Source organism: Copadichromis virginalis, linkage group LG13, assembly GCF_057382275.1.
Source record: "Copadichromis virginalis isolate Kocher_CV1m ecotype Utaka linkage group LG13, C_Virginalis_male_GT1.1, whole genome shotgun sequence".
Classification (NCBI taxonomy): Eukaryota; Metazoa; Chordata; class Actinopteri; order Cichliformes; family Cichlidae; genus Copadichromis; species Copadichromis virginalis.
In genome coordinates, this window is record NC_140630.1 from 17,222,585 (window position 1) to 17,240,559 (window position 17,975).

General features: G+C 46.7%; 1 protein-coding gene across 1 annotated transcript; it reads right to left on the minus strand.

Annotated features, from left to right (window-relative positions):
* Window positions 1-4,896: 4,896 nt before the first annotated feature.
* On the minus strand, window positions 4,897-5,946 carry LOC146695458 (general transcription factor II-I repeat domain-containing protein 2-like). Its single transcript, XM_085478543.1, has one exon. The coding sequence runs from the start codon at window positions 5,944-5,946 to the stop codon at window positions 4,897-4,899; it is 1,050 nt and encodes a 349-aa protein (XP_085334669.1).
* Between the last annotated feature and the right edge of the window lie 12,029 nt (window positions 5,947-17,975).

The window sequence follows — 17,975 nt, forward strand, 5'->3', positions numbered from 1 at the left end:
TTTGTTTTTACCTCATTTGTTACTAACAATGTTGGAAAGGCTGTCAGCTGTGTGGGGGGGCTCCCTTGTGGCGAGAGAGCACAGTTGCACTATTGAGCACATGTTCCAGTGATCAGAGTTGGAGCTAACACATAGCAAGAGTCGCCTGGCAGACTGACTCTGCGGGGGATGTCTACACACGGTGTGAGTTGCGTGCGTCGCTAAAGAACTGTGAGTAGACGTGGAGCCATGCCTGAAAAGGACAGTTTTAGTCTTTTATGCCAATTAGACATTTAGTGGATGTAGAAGGAGACTGAAAAGATTCGGCATGAGCCCCCGCATCCTCAGGACCTTCTATCACTGTGCCATTGAGAGCATCCTCACTGGATGCATCACCACCTGGTATGGCAACAGCACCGCCTACAACTGCAAAGCTCTCCAGCGAGTAGTGCGGTGCTCTGAACGGATAATTGGAGGTGAGCTTCCCTCCCTCCAAGACATCTACAGGAAGCGGTGCCTGAGGAAAGCGGGGAGGATCATCAAGGACTCCAGTCACCCCAGCCATAAACTGTTCAGACTGCTTCCATCAGGAAGGAGGTTCTGCAGCATCCGGTCCCGTACCAGCAGACTGAGAGACAGCTTTTTCCATCAGGCCATCAGACTGCTGAACACGTCATAGACACCTCAGCTTCACTACTGGAACTTCAACATTATGCACTCCACACTGTATATAAATGCCACTTGTTTTGCACATATTCAACTCTGTATATTTTATATATTTTATTATTATTATTATTATTATTATTTTATTTTATTTTTTTACTATTTAATTTGTAAAAATGTGTATACACACACACACACACACACACACGTAGGAAAATATTTAGTATACACATCCAGAAATGCATACACTATTATATATTGTACATATATTTATTAGTTTCAGGTTGGCCATTCTTGTATTTTGCTCGTTTGTGTTGTTGTGTTTGCACATCTCTGTTGCTTGTGGGGCTCGCACACAAGAATTTCACTCGCATGTGCTGTGCCAGTGTGCCTGCACATGTGATGTGACAATAAAAAGTGATTTGATTTGATTTGATTTGATTTGAAGTGCAATGTGTATCGATCTGTTCGCTATGTGGCTAGTTCATGCTACTAATGCTACCTGTTATGCTACATACCTGCTAGCTGTAAGCTAAACGATTTGGTGTTTGTGATATATTGTTGTTGGGTGTATTGGCAATCAATGTCATGTACTGTAAGGGTTTGGGAGTAGTGTATGAAACTCGTGCATGTAGATGTTCATATAGGAATTCCCATTTGTAGTTCTGGTTAGATTCGAAGAATGCTAATGCATCATAATTCATGACTTAGATGTTTATTACATTCAGTATTCTGTATATGTTCTGTTCACAGACCACACACACCCACACCCCTCACGACACCCTACCGTCACTCATACACAGCACAGTATGCACCCGGGCTAGAAGAGCGAAAGCAGTACGTGCCATCGGCAGTGTCTGTACAGACCTCCCGCTCGTCTAGCCCAACAAGTCAGCCTGGATGGGAACACACCGTGGATGAATGGACCGCTTCCCCGAACGATCTGCAGGATATGCGGCAGCATGTGCCCAGTAGGGATGGCCTGAACCATCAGCCTCCTTCTCCTTTCCATCGACCATGGGAAATGTCTGCAGTTTCGGGTTCGCAGTATGGTATGAATGGCAGACCTCAGCCTTACGCCCAAACACGTGAACCAGACAGAGGTGGTTACCTGTCGGAGCAACAGGACCAGAGATCACCCCCAACACATGTACCCCCTCTGTCTTCCTCCCAACGTATGCAGCCCATCAGTGTCCCCACAATTAGTTCCCATACACATAGAATAGATGCACGAACGAGTCCATGGCCGCAGTATGACAATAGGCAGGACATCCATGCTCAACAAGAATACCAAAGGCCATACTTTCGCCCACCATCAGCTCAGAGTAGTCCACCCAAGAATACTACAATGATTGATACATTGGATAGGATGATGGGTGAACTACAGCTGTTAAAGGAGCAGACACTGACAGCTAGTCGGCCAACCCCGCCATTCCCCAACAGTGCACCTTCCTTTCGGTTTGAACATCCACCTATCATTCCGCAACATTTGAAGCCTCCTTGGCAGGAGCAGTTTTCTGCTAGGGCTTATCCCAGTTTCCAGAGTCAAGCCCCCACCAACATCTGGAGCCAGCAGCCCGTCGCCGAGGTATCAAGACCTATCACAACATCATCGCAATATAAACCTCATCCATCCCCAGCCTACCAGCCACCACATGTAATGGCACAAGAGAAAACATACAGGGGTCCAACTCCAAGTATTCCTGATCTCATTAAGAAGGACCCAAGCGAGTTTGCCCGGTTAAAGATCGCACTTGACAATCTGCTGCCACCGGATGGGACAGAGCTTTTCAAGTTTCAGATACTGATGGATCATTTGAAACTAGATGAAGCCTGTCTCATAGCTGATGCATATCTCAATTCTCCATCCCCCTATACTGACACCATGGCAGCCCTATCGGAGAAGTTTGGTCAGCCCCACCAGTTAGCCCTCAGAAAGATTGCCGGTGTTATGGATGCACCGGACATTCGTCGCGGGGATGGGGAGGCTTTTGAAAGATTCGCACTGCAGATTCGGGCTCTCGTTGGTATGCTGAAGACCCTTGGTCCGGATGGCGAAGTGGAACTGAAATGTGGCTCTCATGTGGCACGGCTCCTCAGTAAGCTGCCAGCTGAAATGAGGTCTGAGTTCCGGAGACACATGTGTCGCCATCCAGGGGTAGTATACAACCTAACAGACTTTTCAGACTGGTTACAGCTGGAAACATGGTGCCAAGATAGCAGTACCCAGCTTGGGGCTACAGGGCAGAAGGAGAGGGTCATCCAGAAACCAGAGCGCCTGAGAGAGGCGAAGTCAGTAAAGCGCATGGCCACTATCCTGCATGGCTCAGAGAATCTGCAAACGAAGCAGCCTGTCGAGTCGGTGAGCAGCAAACCAGCTGTCCATAGCAAGAAGAAAGGCCCGCTGAAAGCTTACTGCCCCTACTGTGATACGGAGGACCATTATCTGAGTCAGTGCCCCATATTCCAGTCATTTGATAAGGCTCAAATCATAGACTGGATTAAGACAAACCAGCGTTGTTGGCGATGTGGCAGATCACATCAAGCAGCACAGTGCAATCTGAAGAAAGCTTGCAGCCTATGTCAAGGCAAACACCTTCAGATCCTGCATGAGGTCAACGGCAAGAGTGTGAAGGAAGGTACTTGCCTGGTGAGCTCTGCAACTGAAATACTCCACCTAGATAAACCTTCAGATTCTACCCGTGTTCTGCTTAAAGTGATTAGAGTTCTACTGAGCAATGATGACAAAACTCTGGACACGTATGCCATCCTGGATGATGGCTCTGACCGCACCATGCTGCTCTCCTCTGCAGCTCAGCAACTGGGCCTAACAGGCACACCTGAAGACCTCGCCCTGAGAACTATCCGTCAGGATATCCAAACGTTACATGGGGCCTGCGTTTCATTCACACTGTCCCCTATCATGCAGCCCCAGAAATCCTTCCACATAGCTAATGCCTTCACTGCCCAGCGGCTTGGCTTAGCTGAGCATTCATATCCAGTTACCATGCTCAAGAGAAGGTACAGACATCTGAAGGACTTGCCCCTACAAACCTTCAGCAGAGTTTCGCCCCTGTTGCTAATTGGGGCTGATCACCCACATCTCATAAACCCTATAGAGCCTGTGCGCTTTGGATCACCAGGAGGGCCAGCTGCGATGCGAACCCGACTAGGATGGACTCTGCAAGGGCCTGCAAAGTCGCTTGAGTCACAGTTAGAGTCTCAACAGTGTCTGTATACCTCCTGCAGCCCCCTATCTGTTGAACTCCAGAGGAATGTGGAGAAGCTGTGGCAAGTGGATGTTCTACCATATAAGAGTGAAAAGGAGGTGACAAGGTCGAAGGAGGATCATGAAGCCCTTCAGATATTGGAGGCCAGAACAAGGCGCGTGGATGTTAAGGGAGTGCTCCGGTATGCCACACCCTTATTGAGGAGGAAGGATGCACCACTTTTTCAGGCCACCCAAGAAGCGACACTGCCCAGCCTGAGGAGTATGGAGAGACGTCTGAGCAAAGACCCGGTTAGGGCTGCTGCATATATGGACGAGATTGAAAGATTGGTGACCTCTGGGTTTGTAGCCAAACTGCAACCGGAGGTTGCCTCTCAGAGCCAAGAGAGTTGGTACATACCTCATCACATGGTCCAGCACAATGGCAAGAATAGAGTGGTCTTTAATTGCTCTTTTCGACACAAGGGACTTAACCTGAACGAGTCCCTATTGCCTGGCCCTGTCCTGAGCCCTTCTCTGGTTGGAGTGCTCCTGCGCTTCAGAGAACACAGCATTGCCATCAGTGGTGACATAAAAGGGATGTTTCACCAGGTGTGCCTACTCCCGGAAGACAAACCGCTCCTGAGGTTTCTTTGGCGCAATATGAATCGGGATGAGCCCCCTCACAGCTCTGAATGGCAAGTCCTTCCCTTTGGGAGAACATGTAGTCCCTGCTGTGCCTCCTTTGCGCTACAGCGGCATGTCCTCCTGCATAGTGAACCAGGAGAGGAGGTGAGGTTCTCCATCGAACGGTGCTTCTATGTGGACAACTGTCTACAGCAGGGGTGCTCACACTTTTTCCGCATGTGAGCTACTTATAAAATGACCAAGTCAAAATGATCTACCCACTACAAAAATCCAAAACATATACTTATTTATAAATATATTGAGGATTCTTTATATCTACAATGTATATACATGCATAACCGCAATATCCAATATTTCACAACACAATTAACAATGTAAAATTTTGTCATTACCTGAGTTTACTCTGATGACTTGCACTGAATTGAATCAGCCAGGGATGCATAGTCCGGACAGTAGCTGCTGACGGCCAGCCTCAAACACACTTCCAAATGTTCATCAGTCATGGTGGAACGGTACTTGGACTTAATGATCTTCATGTGGGAAAATGATGACTCACATAAATAACTGGAGCCGAATAATGCAGTCAAAGAGGCAGCACATTTCAAGTTCCAGAACTGTCCATGATCTCTGGACTTCAGCTCAATGTCGGCTTGTAGTGTCAAAATCTCATCTTCCACTCCAGAAGAGTTCAGGTGAAATAGTTTTGCAATTTTTGACGCGAGTGAATCGACCTCAGCATCTTCCCGAAAAGGATAGCACATGAAGGTAGCGACTGGCTCGAGCAAAGAAAAGTCTTGAAAGCGTTTGTCAAACTCTGACAGACAATTGTCAATCTGCTCTGTGTAGCGTGCACTGTCAAGTTGCAAACAGGCCATCCCTTGCATCTCCAGCTCTGACGCCAGGTTTTGAAAGTTTATCAAATCATGGCGCTGCAGCTTTAAAGAGAGATGTTGCATCTTTCGTTTGAAAGCATTAACTGAGCTGATCATGTTGATCACTGTTTTGTCTTTTCCTTGCAGCTGTAGATTAAGGTCATTCAACATGTTTGTCAGATCGGTTAAAAATGCCAAGTCTAACAGCCACTGACCGTCATTAAGTTGCATGTATTCTGCTTGTCCAGCTACACGGAAAAACTCCTTAATCTCCGGACAGAGCTCTCGAAATCTTTGCAGGAATTTCCCTCGACTAAGCCACCTCACGTCAGTGTGTAGCAACAACTCAGAGTGGTCGCAGTCAGCCTTCTCCAGATGTGCACGAAATAACCGTCTTTGAAGAGATATGGCGCGAATAGAACAGGCGATCTTCGTTGCAACATTCATGATCTCCTTCATGTTGAGCATTTTAGCGCATAACGCTTGTTGGTGGATTATGCAATGGTAATTTAGGAAGTCCGGGAAAGCATCGTCCTGCCTGCACTTGGCAATAAATCCATTCAAGCGGCCAACCATTGCGGGTGCTCCATCTGTGGTAAATGGACTAGTTCTTATATAGCGCTTTTCCACTCTTCTGAGCACTCAAAGCGCTTTACACAACTTGTGCATTCACCCATTCACACCCATTCGCACAAGCACAACTGACATTCACACACATTCATACTCCGATGAATGCATCGGAGAGCAATTTCGGGTTAGTATCTTGCCCAAGGATATTTGGCATGCAGACTAGGGGGAAGCCGGGAATCGAACCATCAACCTTCCGATCAGTAGATGACCTGCTCTACCACCTGAGCTACAGCCACCCAACGTGGTGGTAATAGACACCAATTTGTACACTGGGAGCTGGGTTTTCTCGATAAAGTTTTTGAACGACTGAAATATGTCCTCTCCTCGCGTCTGTTCTTTCATGGGCAGGACTGTTAATAGCTCTTCTTTTGCAGTGATATCAGTAAACACCATACGAATGAAAATGCACACCTGGGCTGTGTCACTCACGTCCGTAGATTCGTCCAACTGCAGTGAGAAACACTGGCAATCTCCGATGTCCTTCCAAAGTTGCTGGGTTAAATCCTCCGCCATGGCTTCACAGCGCCGTGTAACTGTACTTCTTGACAGCTGGAGAGCTTTGATCGAAGATGTTATTTCTGCCTTATTTTTAAAGTCTCGGAACAATGAGTCAGCTGCTTCAACGAATGCCTCTTTTACCATCTCTCCATCTTGAAAAGACTTCTTGTTTTTAACGATGATGTGACTCACCCGGAACGATGCTTCGGTGGCGGCTTTCGCTTTTTTTGTTTTTGTTTTTGTTTTTTTTTTGCCTGTCCCGTTTGGCTCTTTTGCCATCAGAATTGTTGTCTAAAGGCAAAGAAAGATGCCCAACGGATTTACTTTACCAAATTGACCATCCTAGCCTTGCTGTAATGGTCCATTTGATTCACCTTTTATTGTTTATTTTATTTTTGCTTACTGAATACGGGACAGACTTGACTGGGGGAAAGAAGGGGAGAAAGAAAGAGGGAAAGAGAAACAGCTGAGAAGAGGGACGGGGGAGAAGGGCAAAAGACAAAAACCAACAGAATGAGCGGGAAAAAAAATGCATATATCAATCATCTGGATCACCTGCTGAGAAAGAAAAAAGAAAACAAGCAGAAGAGAACAAGAGTAATAGAATAAACAACATCACAATGATATATGGGAATATGACAGTAAATACTAGATATTAAACATTATTGTGCAGCACATAAGATCAACAGAACACAGTGTGCTTTGAGGTAGGAGCCAAAAAGGGTGTAGTTTGTGGGTGTGATCACCCGTGTGTACACCTGTGAGCATGGACGCGCTTGTTTTTTTTTAAAAAAAGGTTCCTTCATGTAATGATCTGCTAGAGGGTGAGGGGGGGCCACAGCCCCGTCCTCCAGGACATGAAGCAGGTATGGAGGAGATCAAAACTCCAGACATCCAGAGGCCCCCAGAACACAAGAGACCAAGGAAGACCAACAGAGGGGCAGCCGCGCCACTGTCCCAGAAAGAGCTGAGGAGAGTCTCAGATGAGGGCTCACTCAGCAGCCGCGGAGCAGAAGCCAGGGGGAGTTGCAGTGACGCGCCCGTGAGCTCCGCCGGCAGCCAGTTGTGCCTGAGTGACCGAGCCCCAGGCCAAGAGGCCGGGGGCACCCCACCTCCGAAGTGGCCCGAGCGAGCCCCAGGCTCCAGGCCCCGATAAGCGGCCGCCAAGGAGTGAGCCGGTGTGTACCCGGACGCCCATCCCCGGACACAAAGAACCACCAACGCACCAATGTCTGAGGGAGTCCGCCACTGGCAGGGGAAGTGGTGGTAGGGGGAGATAGGCCTCCAAACCTTGGAGGGCCTAAGATGTCCCCAGAGAGGTGGCGCCTGACACCCAACCTGACATATAGACACAGAAATACAGGCACACACATATACAAACATCCATTCCCACCCTCATGCTCTCATATGCACTTATTCCACACTCAACCAACGTGGAGACAGACATAAAGAGACGCTGTACACACGATCACACTCCCCAAGCGTACTCTACAAACCGGGTCTAGGTACCCTTGCCCCTGGAGGGGGGAACTGCACCCAGACCCAGGTGGTGTTACCCTTTTCCCTGCGGTGGGGGGAGGCAGACCGCCCTGACTCCGCAGCAGCAGGGAGGCCCCACACTCCAGACCGCAGTCGGACGGCCAACTCCTCCTCCTAGCCCCCCCGCTCCAGCAGGTTGCAGAGAATGGGGGTGAGAGAAGACTCCAAACCTCCCTCCACCCGCTCATTGTAGTGTTGATGCATGTGTGTTCTAAGGTGCATTTAAAACCCAGGAGGGCATGGAGCTACCTGCCAGAGAGCAGCAGGTAAGCGCATGGTCCCTCCTGCTAGCCCTCAATGTCTACGTGTATTTAACATTGAGAGGTGGGCAACGACGCCAGGGGTGGGGTGTACACCCTGATGGTACTTTGGATTCCGTGTATCGTGCCCACCCCCAAGATCCTATATGTATGTGTAATGAGAGTGTGAGTAATGTGAATGTCTAAGTTGTGGGATAAAATTGTGGCAGAGGCAGCCAGAAGGGGACGGGGACGGGGACGGGGGGGGGGGGGGGTAGCCTCCTCTGCACCCTGGTGACATACCCCTACTCCAAGGTCCTGCATGTGTGGGTGGTTGTGGTGGAGCGGGAAGAGGGAGGCAGCTGGAGATGGGGAGGGAGGGAAGGGAGGGGCAAGTGACCCCTCCCTGGGGCCAGCTCCCCCGCTGACCCCAGTAGGCACCCCCATACTCCGCGACCCGCCAGGGAAAGGGGGCCCAGGCCCATCCAGACCGGGGCCCAGCGCAGCAGCGCCTCCCGGCCCCATAGAGCCCGGGACAGTCCACCCAACCCCACCACAGAGAAAACTGCACCCACCCCACCATCCACTCATCTTCCAGACTACATAAGACAATAAACACCCAGGCTGAGATCTTCCTCCACCTCTCCTGTATCTCCCCCTCCTGCAGAGAGAGCCCCTGAGGAGAGGAAAGCTCCTGCAAGATGTGACAATCTTCCCCACCAGTTGAAGAGCCCCCCAGGTGGCTCGATGCACCGGCGGCTTTCGCTTTTGAAGTTTGTTGTGTGAAAAATGACTGCTGTCCGGACAACTGGGATTTTAGTTTATTCACCTTTTTCTTTCTTAGCTCGCTTTTCGGCGGGAATGTAGTCGTATTTTCCGTGAACAGTTCGAAAATGCCGCTCCACATTTCCCTTCTTTGGCATTGCGATGGTAGCCTGGCAGATGAGGCAAACGCACTTCGAAAATGACATCGTGAAAAAAAAGTCCTCCTCCCATTCCGTATGAAAGTGATACGTTTTTGTCTTCTTACTTGGTCCAGCTCCCTCACTCATTTTTAACCCTTTCTTAGGTTTAAGAGAAAAAACCGAGAGCTAAAAATTGGAGTTAACTCGCTGACTAGCTTGTCAGTTTTACTACACTTCGCGCCGCTGTTTGCGCATGCGCAGCGACCTAAGCGTCAGAAAAAATCTGATGTCATCTGACTGGCTTCCCTGTATCAATCAAGTGACGGGATGGATGATAGGCTGGCATCTATTTTTTTTAATGCCATGCGAGCTACCAATACTACCTTTGCGATTGACTGGTCAATCGCGATTGACGTATTGAGCACCCCTGGTCTACAGAGTGTTTCATCGATTGAAGAAGCCCAGCAGTTGGTCAAGAAACTACGGCAGCTTCTGCAGTGGGCTAGTAATAGGCCAGAAGTGATTAGTCATCTGCCATCCGAGGCACGGTCAGACAAACTGGAAGTCTGGCTGTCACAGGACCGACAAGAAGCGCATGAATCAACCCTGGGACTGAACTGGAATTGTGAGACGGACACCCTCAGCCTCAAGCACTGACCCATTGACTATGGAGAGCCCACTATGAGGAACATATATCGAACCCTGGCTAGTCAGTACGACCCACTTGGGTTCATCATTCCCTTCACCACCAGGGCCAAGATTATTGTACAGCAACTCTGGGACAAGCATCGAGATTGGGATGACCCCCAGTTACCTCATGATTTGCTGCACCAGTGGAAGACATGGAAGGGGGAGTTGGTGCATTTATCAGAGTTAACATTGCCACGATGTTACACACTGCCGCACATGGATCTGTCTGACATTGCAAGAGAGGTACATATCTTTTGCGATGCATCAGAGCGAGCCTATGGCTCTGTGGCTTACCTGAGATCAGAAGATCATTGTGGTAATGCGAAGCTGTCATTCCTCATGGCCAGATCACGGGTTGCTCCAAGGAAGCAGATATCTATTCCCAGACTCGAACTCTGCGCTGCACTCACTGGAGCCCAGCTCGCAAAGCTACTTCAGACAGAGCTAACGTTCAAGGTGACCACATGTACGCTGTGGTCTAATTCAACCACTGTCCTCAAGTGGTTGCATTCCACATCCTGCCATTTCAAGGTGTTTGTTGGCACCAGGATTACAGAAATTCAAGAGCTTACTAACCCCAAAGACTGGCGATATGTGGATTCCAGAGGTGGGACCAAGTCATTGTTTTGCAAGTCTCAAGTAAGTCTCAAGACTTTATCCTCAAGTCTCAAGTCAAGTCTCAAGTAATGTCAGGCAAGTCAGAGTCGAGTCTCAAGTCACTGGTGTAAAAGTCCAAGTAAAGTCACAAGTCTGAAATTTTGAATTTCAAGTCCTTTCGAGTTTTTAAAAAAAAACGAAAAAAAGCATGTTGCAGTTATATGCTAAATGTAAATATTAGACCATGTAATTTTTAAATCTGTGTTTTTCTCAACACATAACAAAATAGTGAACTTAGAAAATATGCACAAATTGTGAAATTGCACCTCTTTAAAATGCAGCTCAATTAAACCTAGCTCCAAGAATAATTTTCACCAACAGTTCTGAGATAAGCTGCATGTTATTCTTGGATGCGGTTGTAGGACTGGCTTTAAAATCGCATGACAAAAATATCATACATAAATAAATGATTTTTTTTTAAAAATATCATTAAAAAAAAAAAACTGCATCACCAACGTAGCCTGGAAAACATTTGCTAGTTAGATGAAGTCAGCTATCTCATCGTAGCATATTTATATGCATATTTATAATCATACGGTTCTTGGAGTGAGTGCATACACTCGTGAAGTTTAGTAACTTCCGGTCACTGCAACAAGCCCAGGTACAGTTTACCGACGGATGGGTGCAGGACCTTGAAATGCACCGTGTAGAAAGTAAAGACCATCGTACGTATCATAAGTTTACCAGTCTCACAAATCGTCGTCATAAATACACATTCGTTAACCGTTTATTAATAGGACCTTTGAGCTCAATGGTAATTAATTAGCAGTGGAAATAATTTCTGGTAGCATCACAGAAATGTAGCAGTGACAATAATACTGTATGCTGTAATCGTACTGGACAATTAGTGATACAAAACAACTGTTTTATCCTGTGAATAAAAGTATATGTTTTTGTCAATGTACCATAATAACAGAAGCGAAACGCAATATTGTGTCAGGACAATTCACTATTTATGCACAATAAACACAATAAATAAAGGAGCATAGCGCGACAATTTCTGTTCAGCGCCAGACTTGCTTGTAACCTATATCACCAATTATGTTAAGAAAAATGACGTATTAACTACAACAGCAGACTGACCTTTGTGGAAATGCTTGGAGCAGACTAACCTGTGAGCTGGAGTGTTCTGGGACGTTATAATTGGTCTTTGAATGGCTGCAATCCAGTCGCCTCTTTGTTACTTCGGAAACATGGCTTGAACAATTTCTCTTCAACGACGTAATCCGATAACAACCGATCTCTTTACTCGTCGGCTTCCCGTGGCTGTCATGCGACCGGCTATTGCAGTTAATAATACAACGGCTTCTTGACATTTTTGTGTTTCTTTTTATCGCTGTATAACTGATTTTAATTGAAAGCCTGCGTGCGCTAGTACCGCTTGCCACGAGTTCCCAGAATCCTTTGCGGTTCTACCCGTGAATGACGTCACATTTTCAATCTCTATATAATATGCATGTTAAATTTTATATTTGGGGTAAAATATCAAGTCTTTTCAAGTAAACCGGTTCAAGTCCAATTCAAGTCCCAAGTCATTGGTGTAAAAGTCCAAGTCAAGTCACAAGTCTTAGAACATTTTTTCAAGTCAAGTCTAAAGTCATAAAATTAATGACTCGAGTCTGACTCGAGTCCAAGTCATGTGACTCGAGTCCACACCTCTGGTGGATTCTACAAGAAACCCAGCTGATGACATCACAAGGGGCAAAAATCTCACTGAACTGGCCAGCCCAAATAGGTGGACTCAAGGACCAGATTTCCTCCTCCTACCTCCTGACCAGTGGCCCTCCTGCCCATCGTTGGGTACATCAGACCCAGAGGATGGCATCGAGCTAAAACGCTCTGCCATATGTCATATGGCTAACACGACCCCGGGTAATCAAACCCCAGAGGCCCAGCGGTTCAACACATGGGCAGAATTAGTAGAAGCCACAGCTAAGGAGATTCAAAATGCAGCAATGCAGGGTGACCCAGCTGGGAGTAACTCACCTACTGCAGGGGCCTACACCGAGGCAGAGCAACAGATCTTGAGACAGATTCAGATGGACTGTTTCCCAGAGGACTACCACCTACTACAAGCAGGCAAACCTATACCGGCTAACAGTCAGCTGCTATGCCTAGCACCGCAGTATGATGCCAATCATAGACTGATCCGGGTTGGTGGCAGGCTGCGGCGAGCAGAGAGCCTTGATCTGTCTGTTGTACACCCTGTGGTCCTGGATCCCACCCATGTGTATACCAGACTACTTATTCAAGATGTGGATGCACGTCTCGGTCATCCTGGCCCAGAGAGAGTATTCGCTGAGCTTCGGCGGACTGTATGGATCCTGCGAGGTAGAGAGGCCGTTAAGCGGCACCAACATAGTTGCATGGATTGCTGTAGGTGGAGGGCAAACCCAGCTTCTCAGCAAATGGCTGACCTGCCGCCTGTCCGCCTCAGGCTGTTCAAACCTGCCTTCTATTCGACTGGCATGGACTGCTTTGGTCCTTTCTGGATCAAGATAGGCAGACGCAGGGTGAAGCGATGGGGCATTTTGTTTAAGTGCCTCACTACTCGGGCCGTCCATATAGACCTCCTGACATCCATCGACACTGACTCCTTTCTGATGGCCTTCCGAAGGTTCATTGCGAGAAGAGGGAAACCGGCAGAAGTTTACTCGGATCAGGGGACAAACTTCAAAGGAGGGGAAAAGGAGCTCCAGCAGGCGTTCTCCATCAGAATCAGAATCAGAATCAGAATACTTTATTGATCCCTGGGGGAAATTATTTTTTGTTACAGTGCTCCATTTTAAACCAACATTAAGACAAGACAGACAATACACTAACTAAGAATAGTACAATATATACATATATATACATACATACATACATACATAAGTCACTCATAAATAAATAGTTGGAAAAGAAACATGTGTAGTTGTAGCAGCAAACAGTGTGTTAAGTGGATGCGTTGTACAGGGAGATGGCCACAGGCAGGAATGATTTCCTGTGTCGTTCAGTGGTGCTTTTCGGTAATCTCAGTCTCTCACTGAACGTGCTCCTGTGACTGACCAGCATGTCATGGAGTGGGTGGGAGGTGTTATCCAACATTGTCTTTATCTTGGACAGCATCCGCCTCTCCGACACCACCTTGAGGGAGTCCAGCTCCATCCCCACAACATTGCTGGCCTTACGGATTAGTTTATTAAGTCTGTTGGCATCTGCGACCCTCAGCCTGCTCCCCCAGCATGCAACAGCATAGAGGATCGCACTGGCCACAACAGACTCATAGAAAATCCTCAGCATTTTCTGGCAGATGTTGAAGGACCTCAGTCGCCTCAAAAAATAGAGACGACTCTGGCCCTTCCTGTAAAGTGCTGTGGTGTTTTTAGCCCAGTCCAGTTTATTGTCAATGTGTACTCCAAGGTATTTATAGTCCTCCACAATGTCAACACTGACCCCCTGAATTGAAACAAGGGTCAAGTGTTTCCTGGTCTTCCTGAAGTCCACGATCAGTTCCTTGGTCTTTGCCACGTTGAGCTGCAGATGATTCTGCTCACACCACGTGACAAAGGAGTCGACCACAGCCCGGTACTCTGTCTCATCATCCCTGCTGATGCATCCAACCACCGCAGAGTCATCAGAAAACTTCTGAAGATGGCATGTCTCTGTGCAGTGGCTGAAGTCTGTGGTGTAGAGTCCGGACCTCCAGCAGAAACTGGCTAAGCAGCAGGTTCGTTTCCGCTTCAATCCACCTGCAGCACCCCACTTTGGAGGCACTTGGGAAAGAGAAATCCGCTCTATCAAAAACGCCTTATACACCTCTGTTGGCTCTCAAACAGTGAGTGAGGAAGTACTCAGGACCCTTCTTACAGAAATCGAGGGTATCCTGAATGCCAAACCCCTAGGTTATGTTTCTGCTGATGTGGCTGACATCGATCCAGTGACCCCTAACTACTTGCTCATCGGGCGGCCTGACAGCTCCCTACCTCAGGTAGTGTATCCCGAAGAAGAAGCGCTAGGGAGGCGAAGATGGAGACATTCGCAAATCCTGGTGGACAGATTCTGGTCATTTTTCATCAGACACTATTTGCCTAATCTCCAAACTCGCATGAAGTGGCAGAGACCCATGGAGGACATAACAGAGGGAGCGGTTGTTCTGCTGGTGGATCCACAGCTACCCAGAGCATCATGGCAGATTGGGAGAGTGACGAAGATTCTTACTGGTTCTGATGGCCACACCAGAACAGCAGAGGTGAAGATACGTGACAAAACATACACCCGGCCTATAGTACGTCTGATTGTGCTTCCGGCGATCAAGGATGAGGATGACCAGGTGGGGGAGCCCTCGTCTGTATAAACAGCCTTTCCATGGGGCCAATTTGCACCGCAAATTGGGGGGCGGCTATGTTGGAAAGGCTGTCAGCTGTGTGGGGGGGCCTTGTGGCGAGAGAGCACAGTTGGACTATTGAGCACATGTTCCAGTGATCAGAGTTGGAGCTAACACATAGCAAGAGCCGCCTGGCAGACTGACTCTGCAGGGGATGTCTACACACGGTGTGAGTTGTGTGCGTCGCTAAAGAACTGTGAGTAGACGTGGAGCCATGCCTGAAAAGGACAGTTTTAGTCTTTTATGCCAATTAGACATTTAGTGGATGTAGAAGTGCAATGTGTATCGACCTGTTCGCTATGTGGCTAGTTCATGCTACTAATGCTACCTGTTATGCTACATACCTGCTGGCTGTAAGCTAAACGATTTGGTGTTTGTGATATATTGTTGTTGGGTGTATTGGCAATCAATGTCATGTACTGTAAGGGTTTGGGAGTAGTGTATGAAACTCGTGCATGTAGATGTTCATATAGGAATTCCCATTTGTAGTTCTGGTTAGATTCGAAGAACGCTAATGCATCATAATTCATGACTTAGATGTTTATTACATTCAGTATTCTGTATATGTTCTGTTCACAGACCACACACACCCACACCCCTCACCACTCTGTAAGCCTGCGGTTGCATTACTGTGTTGCTGTACTGTGCTGTTAAGCTGAGGAATCACAGTAAAGACGGTATAACCTTTATCTGTGCGTCCTGTGTGTTCTGACCGACACCCCAAGGTGAACACCACTGCTATTCAGCCAACGCCTATACAGCCCTGGGTTCAACCCAAATTAACAAACAAAGTTCACCAAACTCACACAGTTTACATTCTGTATGTTTCCATCTTTACCAGCCACACTCTAACTGCATTTAAGAAAATAATCCTTAGAAATCGTTGTTTTTCTCTTTTGTAATTGATGATAATTCAGTGAATATACTGCGCTGCTTCCTTTTATTGCGTCACACATTGCTTTAAGTTTTTCAGTGTCCAGTTATTTTTTACTGCTGTTTGAATTCTCTGTATGTTTGACCCTGTAGACTGTTTGATGGACTGCTTGTCTTCCTGTTTGTTACCGCCGCCTGTTTTTTTAATAAAGATTTGGATTTCTGACTTTAACACAGCCTCTGCGTGTCCTCCCTTTGTGTCCTCTTCCTCTGTGAATGTGTTGCATGTGTCACAGATTCATTTTATTAACAGTTTTCCCACAGTGAGTTGCATCAGCATTCATTCACAGCACATTTCAGAAGGATTCAGATTAATACAGTGATCTTACAGTCAGAATGATCCTGACAGAGTGCCACTGTAAATGATCTTTCGTCAGGTAAATTTTAAAGTTCAGTATTTCAAAGCAGGAGTTATGAAGAATCATACTGGAAGACAATCAACTTTTAGTGTTTTCCGCATATTAATTATTCTGAAATAGAGACGGTGACCCTAACTGTACAGAAGCACTAAACAACTGAAAATCTAACAGACATCATTGGCCCGAGCTGTCATGCACAGTGAGTCTGATCCTTTGCTGTGAGAGTATGAAAAGCATGTTTCTGGTCAGTTTGGAAGAAATAATATCACAATGTTGATCTTTCTTTCCAATATTCCTTGTCTTTTACAACATAAACTGTGATCAAAGGTACTTATGTTCACAGCATGTAATAATACTGACAGTCCAGGGCATTGTGGTCTGTTGAGCTAGGGTTAGGGTTAGCAATTCAGACATATGTAATCAATATTAAACGTCTCTGACATGGGCCACTGTCCGCAGTGTTGGGAAATCCATACCAGGCTGGAACGAGTCAAGGTAGGTGAGCATCCACGAGAAGACACAGCAGATGCATCCTACTAATACTGACAGGACCAGGAGACTCCAGAAACCAAGCATCTTCTCTTCAGTGCCATCCTCTCCTGTCACCCTCTCTGCTCGCAGCTCTTTGAGTATGGGGTGGAGAAGGGCGCAGAGAAACCCTTATTACTAATTTGTATTATAATTCAATTTTCATGAAATATTCATATTCAGTATTGGTCCTTTTATATTAATAACCACGTATCCACCCAGGCTCATGGTGGGGCAGGGCTCTGTCCTGGGATGCTTGAGTACAAGGTAATGTACACCCTGACCAGGTATCCAGTCTGTCAGAATTGTTTTCAATATTTGGTTCAAAAACATGAGTGACAACAAAAATCCAACTAGGATTCTTGCATATGATGAATGAAGTCTGTCTTTGACTGTATTGTCCAGCTGATCCATCAAACCCCCAGCAGGTGAATCTTATTCATGACATAACACGGCAACAATGTAAAAAATGAAACAGCAACAGTCTAAATGTAAAGTGCATTCTAAACTCCTCTTCAATAAATCATATGCAAAGAGTCATTCAGGACTGTAAAACGTGAACTACAGAACTCAGAGTCTTCATCATTAAATCTCTGGTTGCTTCATTTTTCTATCCTATATCAGACACTATAAGGTTAGCTTAGGTAAAGTTCCATTCTCATGGTGAGGCAAAGTGCTTTATGTGTGTGTGTGTGCGTGTCATGAACGGCTATAAAAGGCCTATAATTAAAGAACAAAGCGGGGTTTGAGTTCGAGTTGCGGCAGACTGTCACTACTTGTAAATGGAACGCAGCCTTCCTATGGCGGACAGCTAATAACAGGAATCGGACGCGGTCCAGCCAAGTCCACAGCAACCACCATAGCAACCACCTAGCATGACCTTAAAAACATATTCTGTCTTCATAACTATCAAAAACATGAAACGATTTGAAAAGTGTTTAAGTGTTACAGCTGCAGAGAGCTATGGCGGTATCTTTGGAAGCTGTTTACATAGCTAATAATATACGATGTAACCATGGAGACAGTCAGTCTGAGCTAGCGGTGCATGTTTACTACAGTGAATAAGGTGATTGCGTGCACAGCGTCCACATGCTGCAGAGGGTAAAGACATTACTTCAATATTGTTTTATATTGATATATATTTGCCTTCTGTTGACCATCACCTCAGGTTCACCATTACAGTTTCAGCAGACAGATGCACACTGTCTAAATATCAACACATTCAAAACTCATGTCTCAGAAATAAGCACAGCTGTTCATG

Coding starts and splice junctions, on each gene's coding strand:
- LOC146695458 (XM_085478543.1), bottom strand. CDS start 5,946: ATGGTTGGCCGCTTGAATGGATTTATTGCCAAGTGCAGGCAGGACGAT.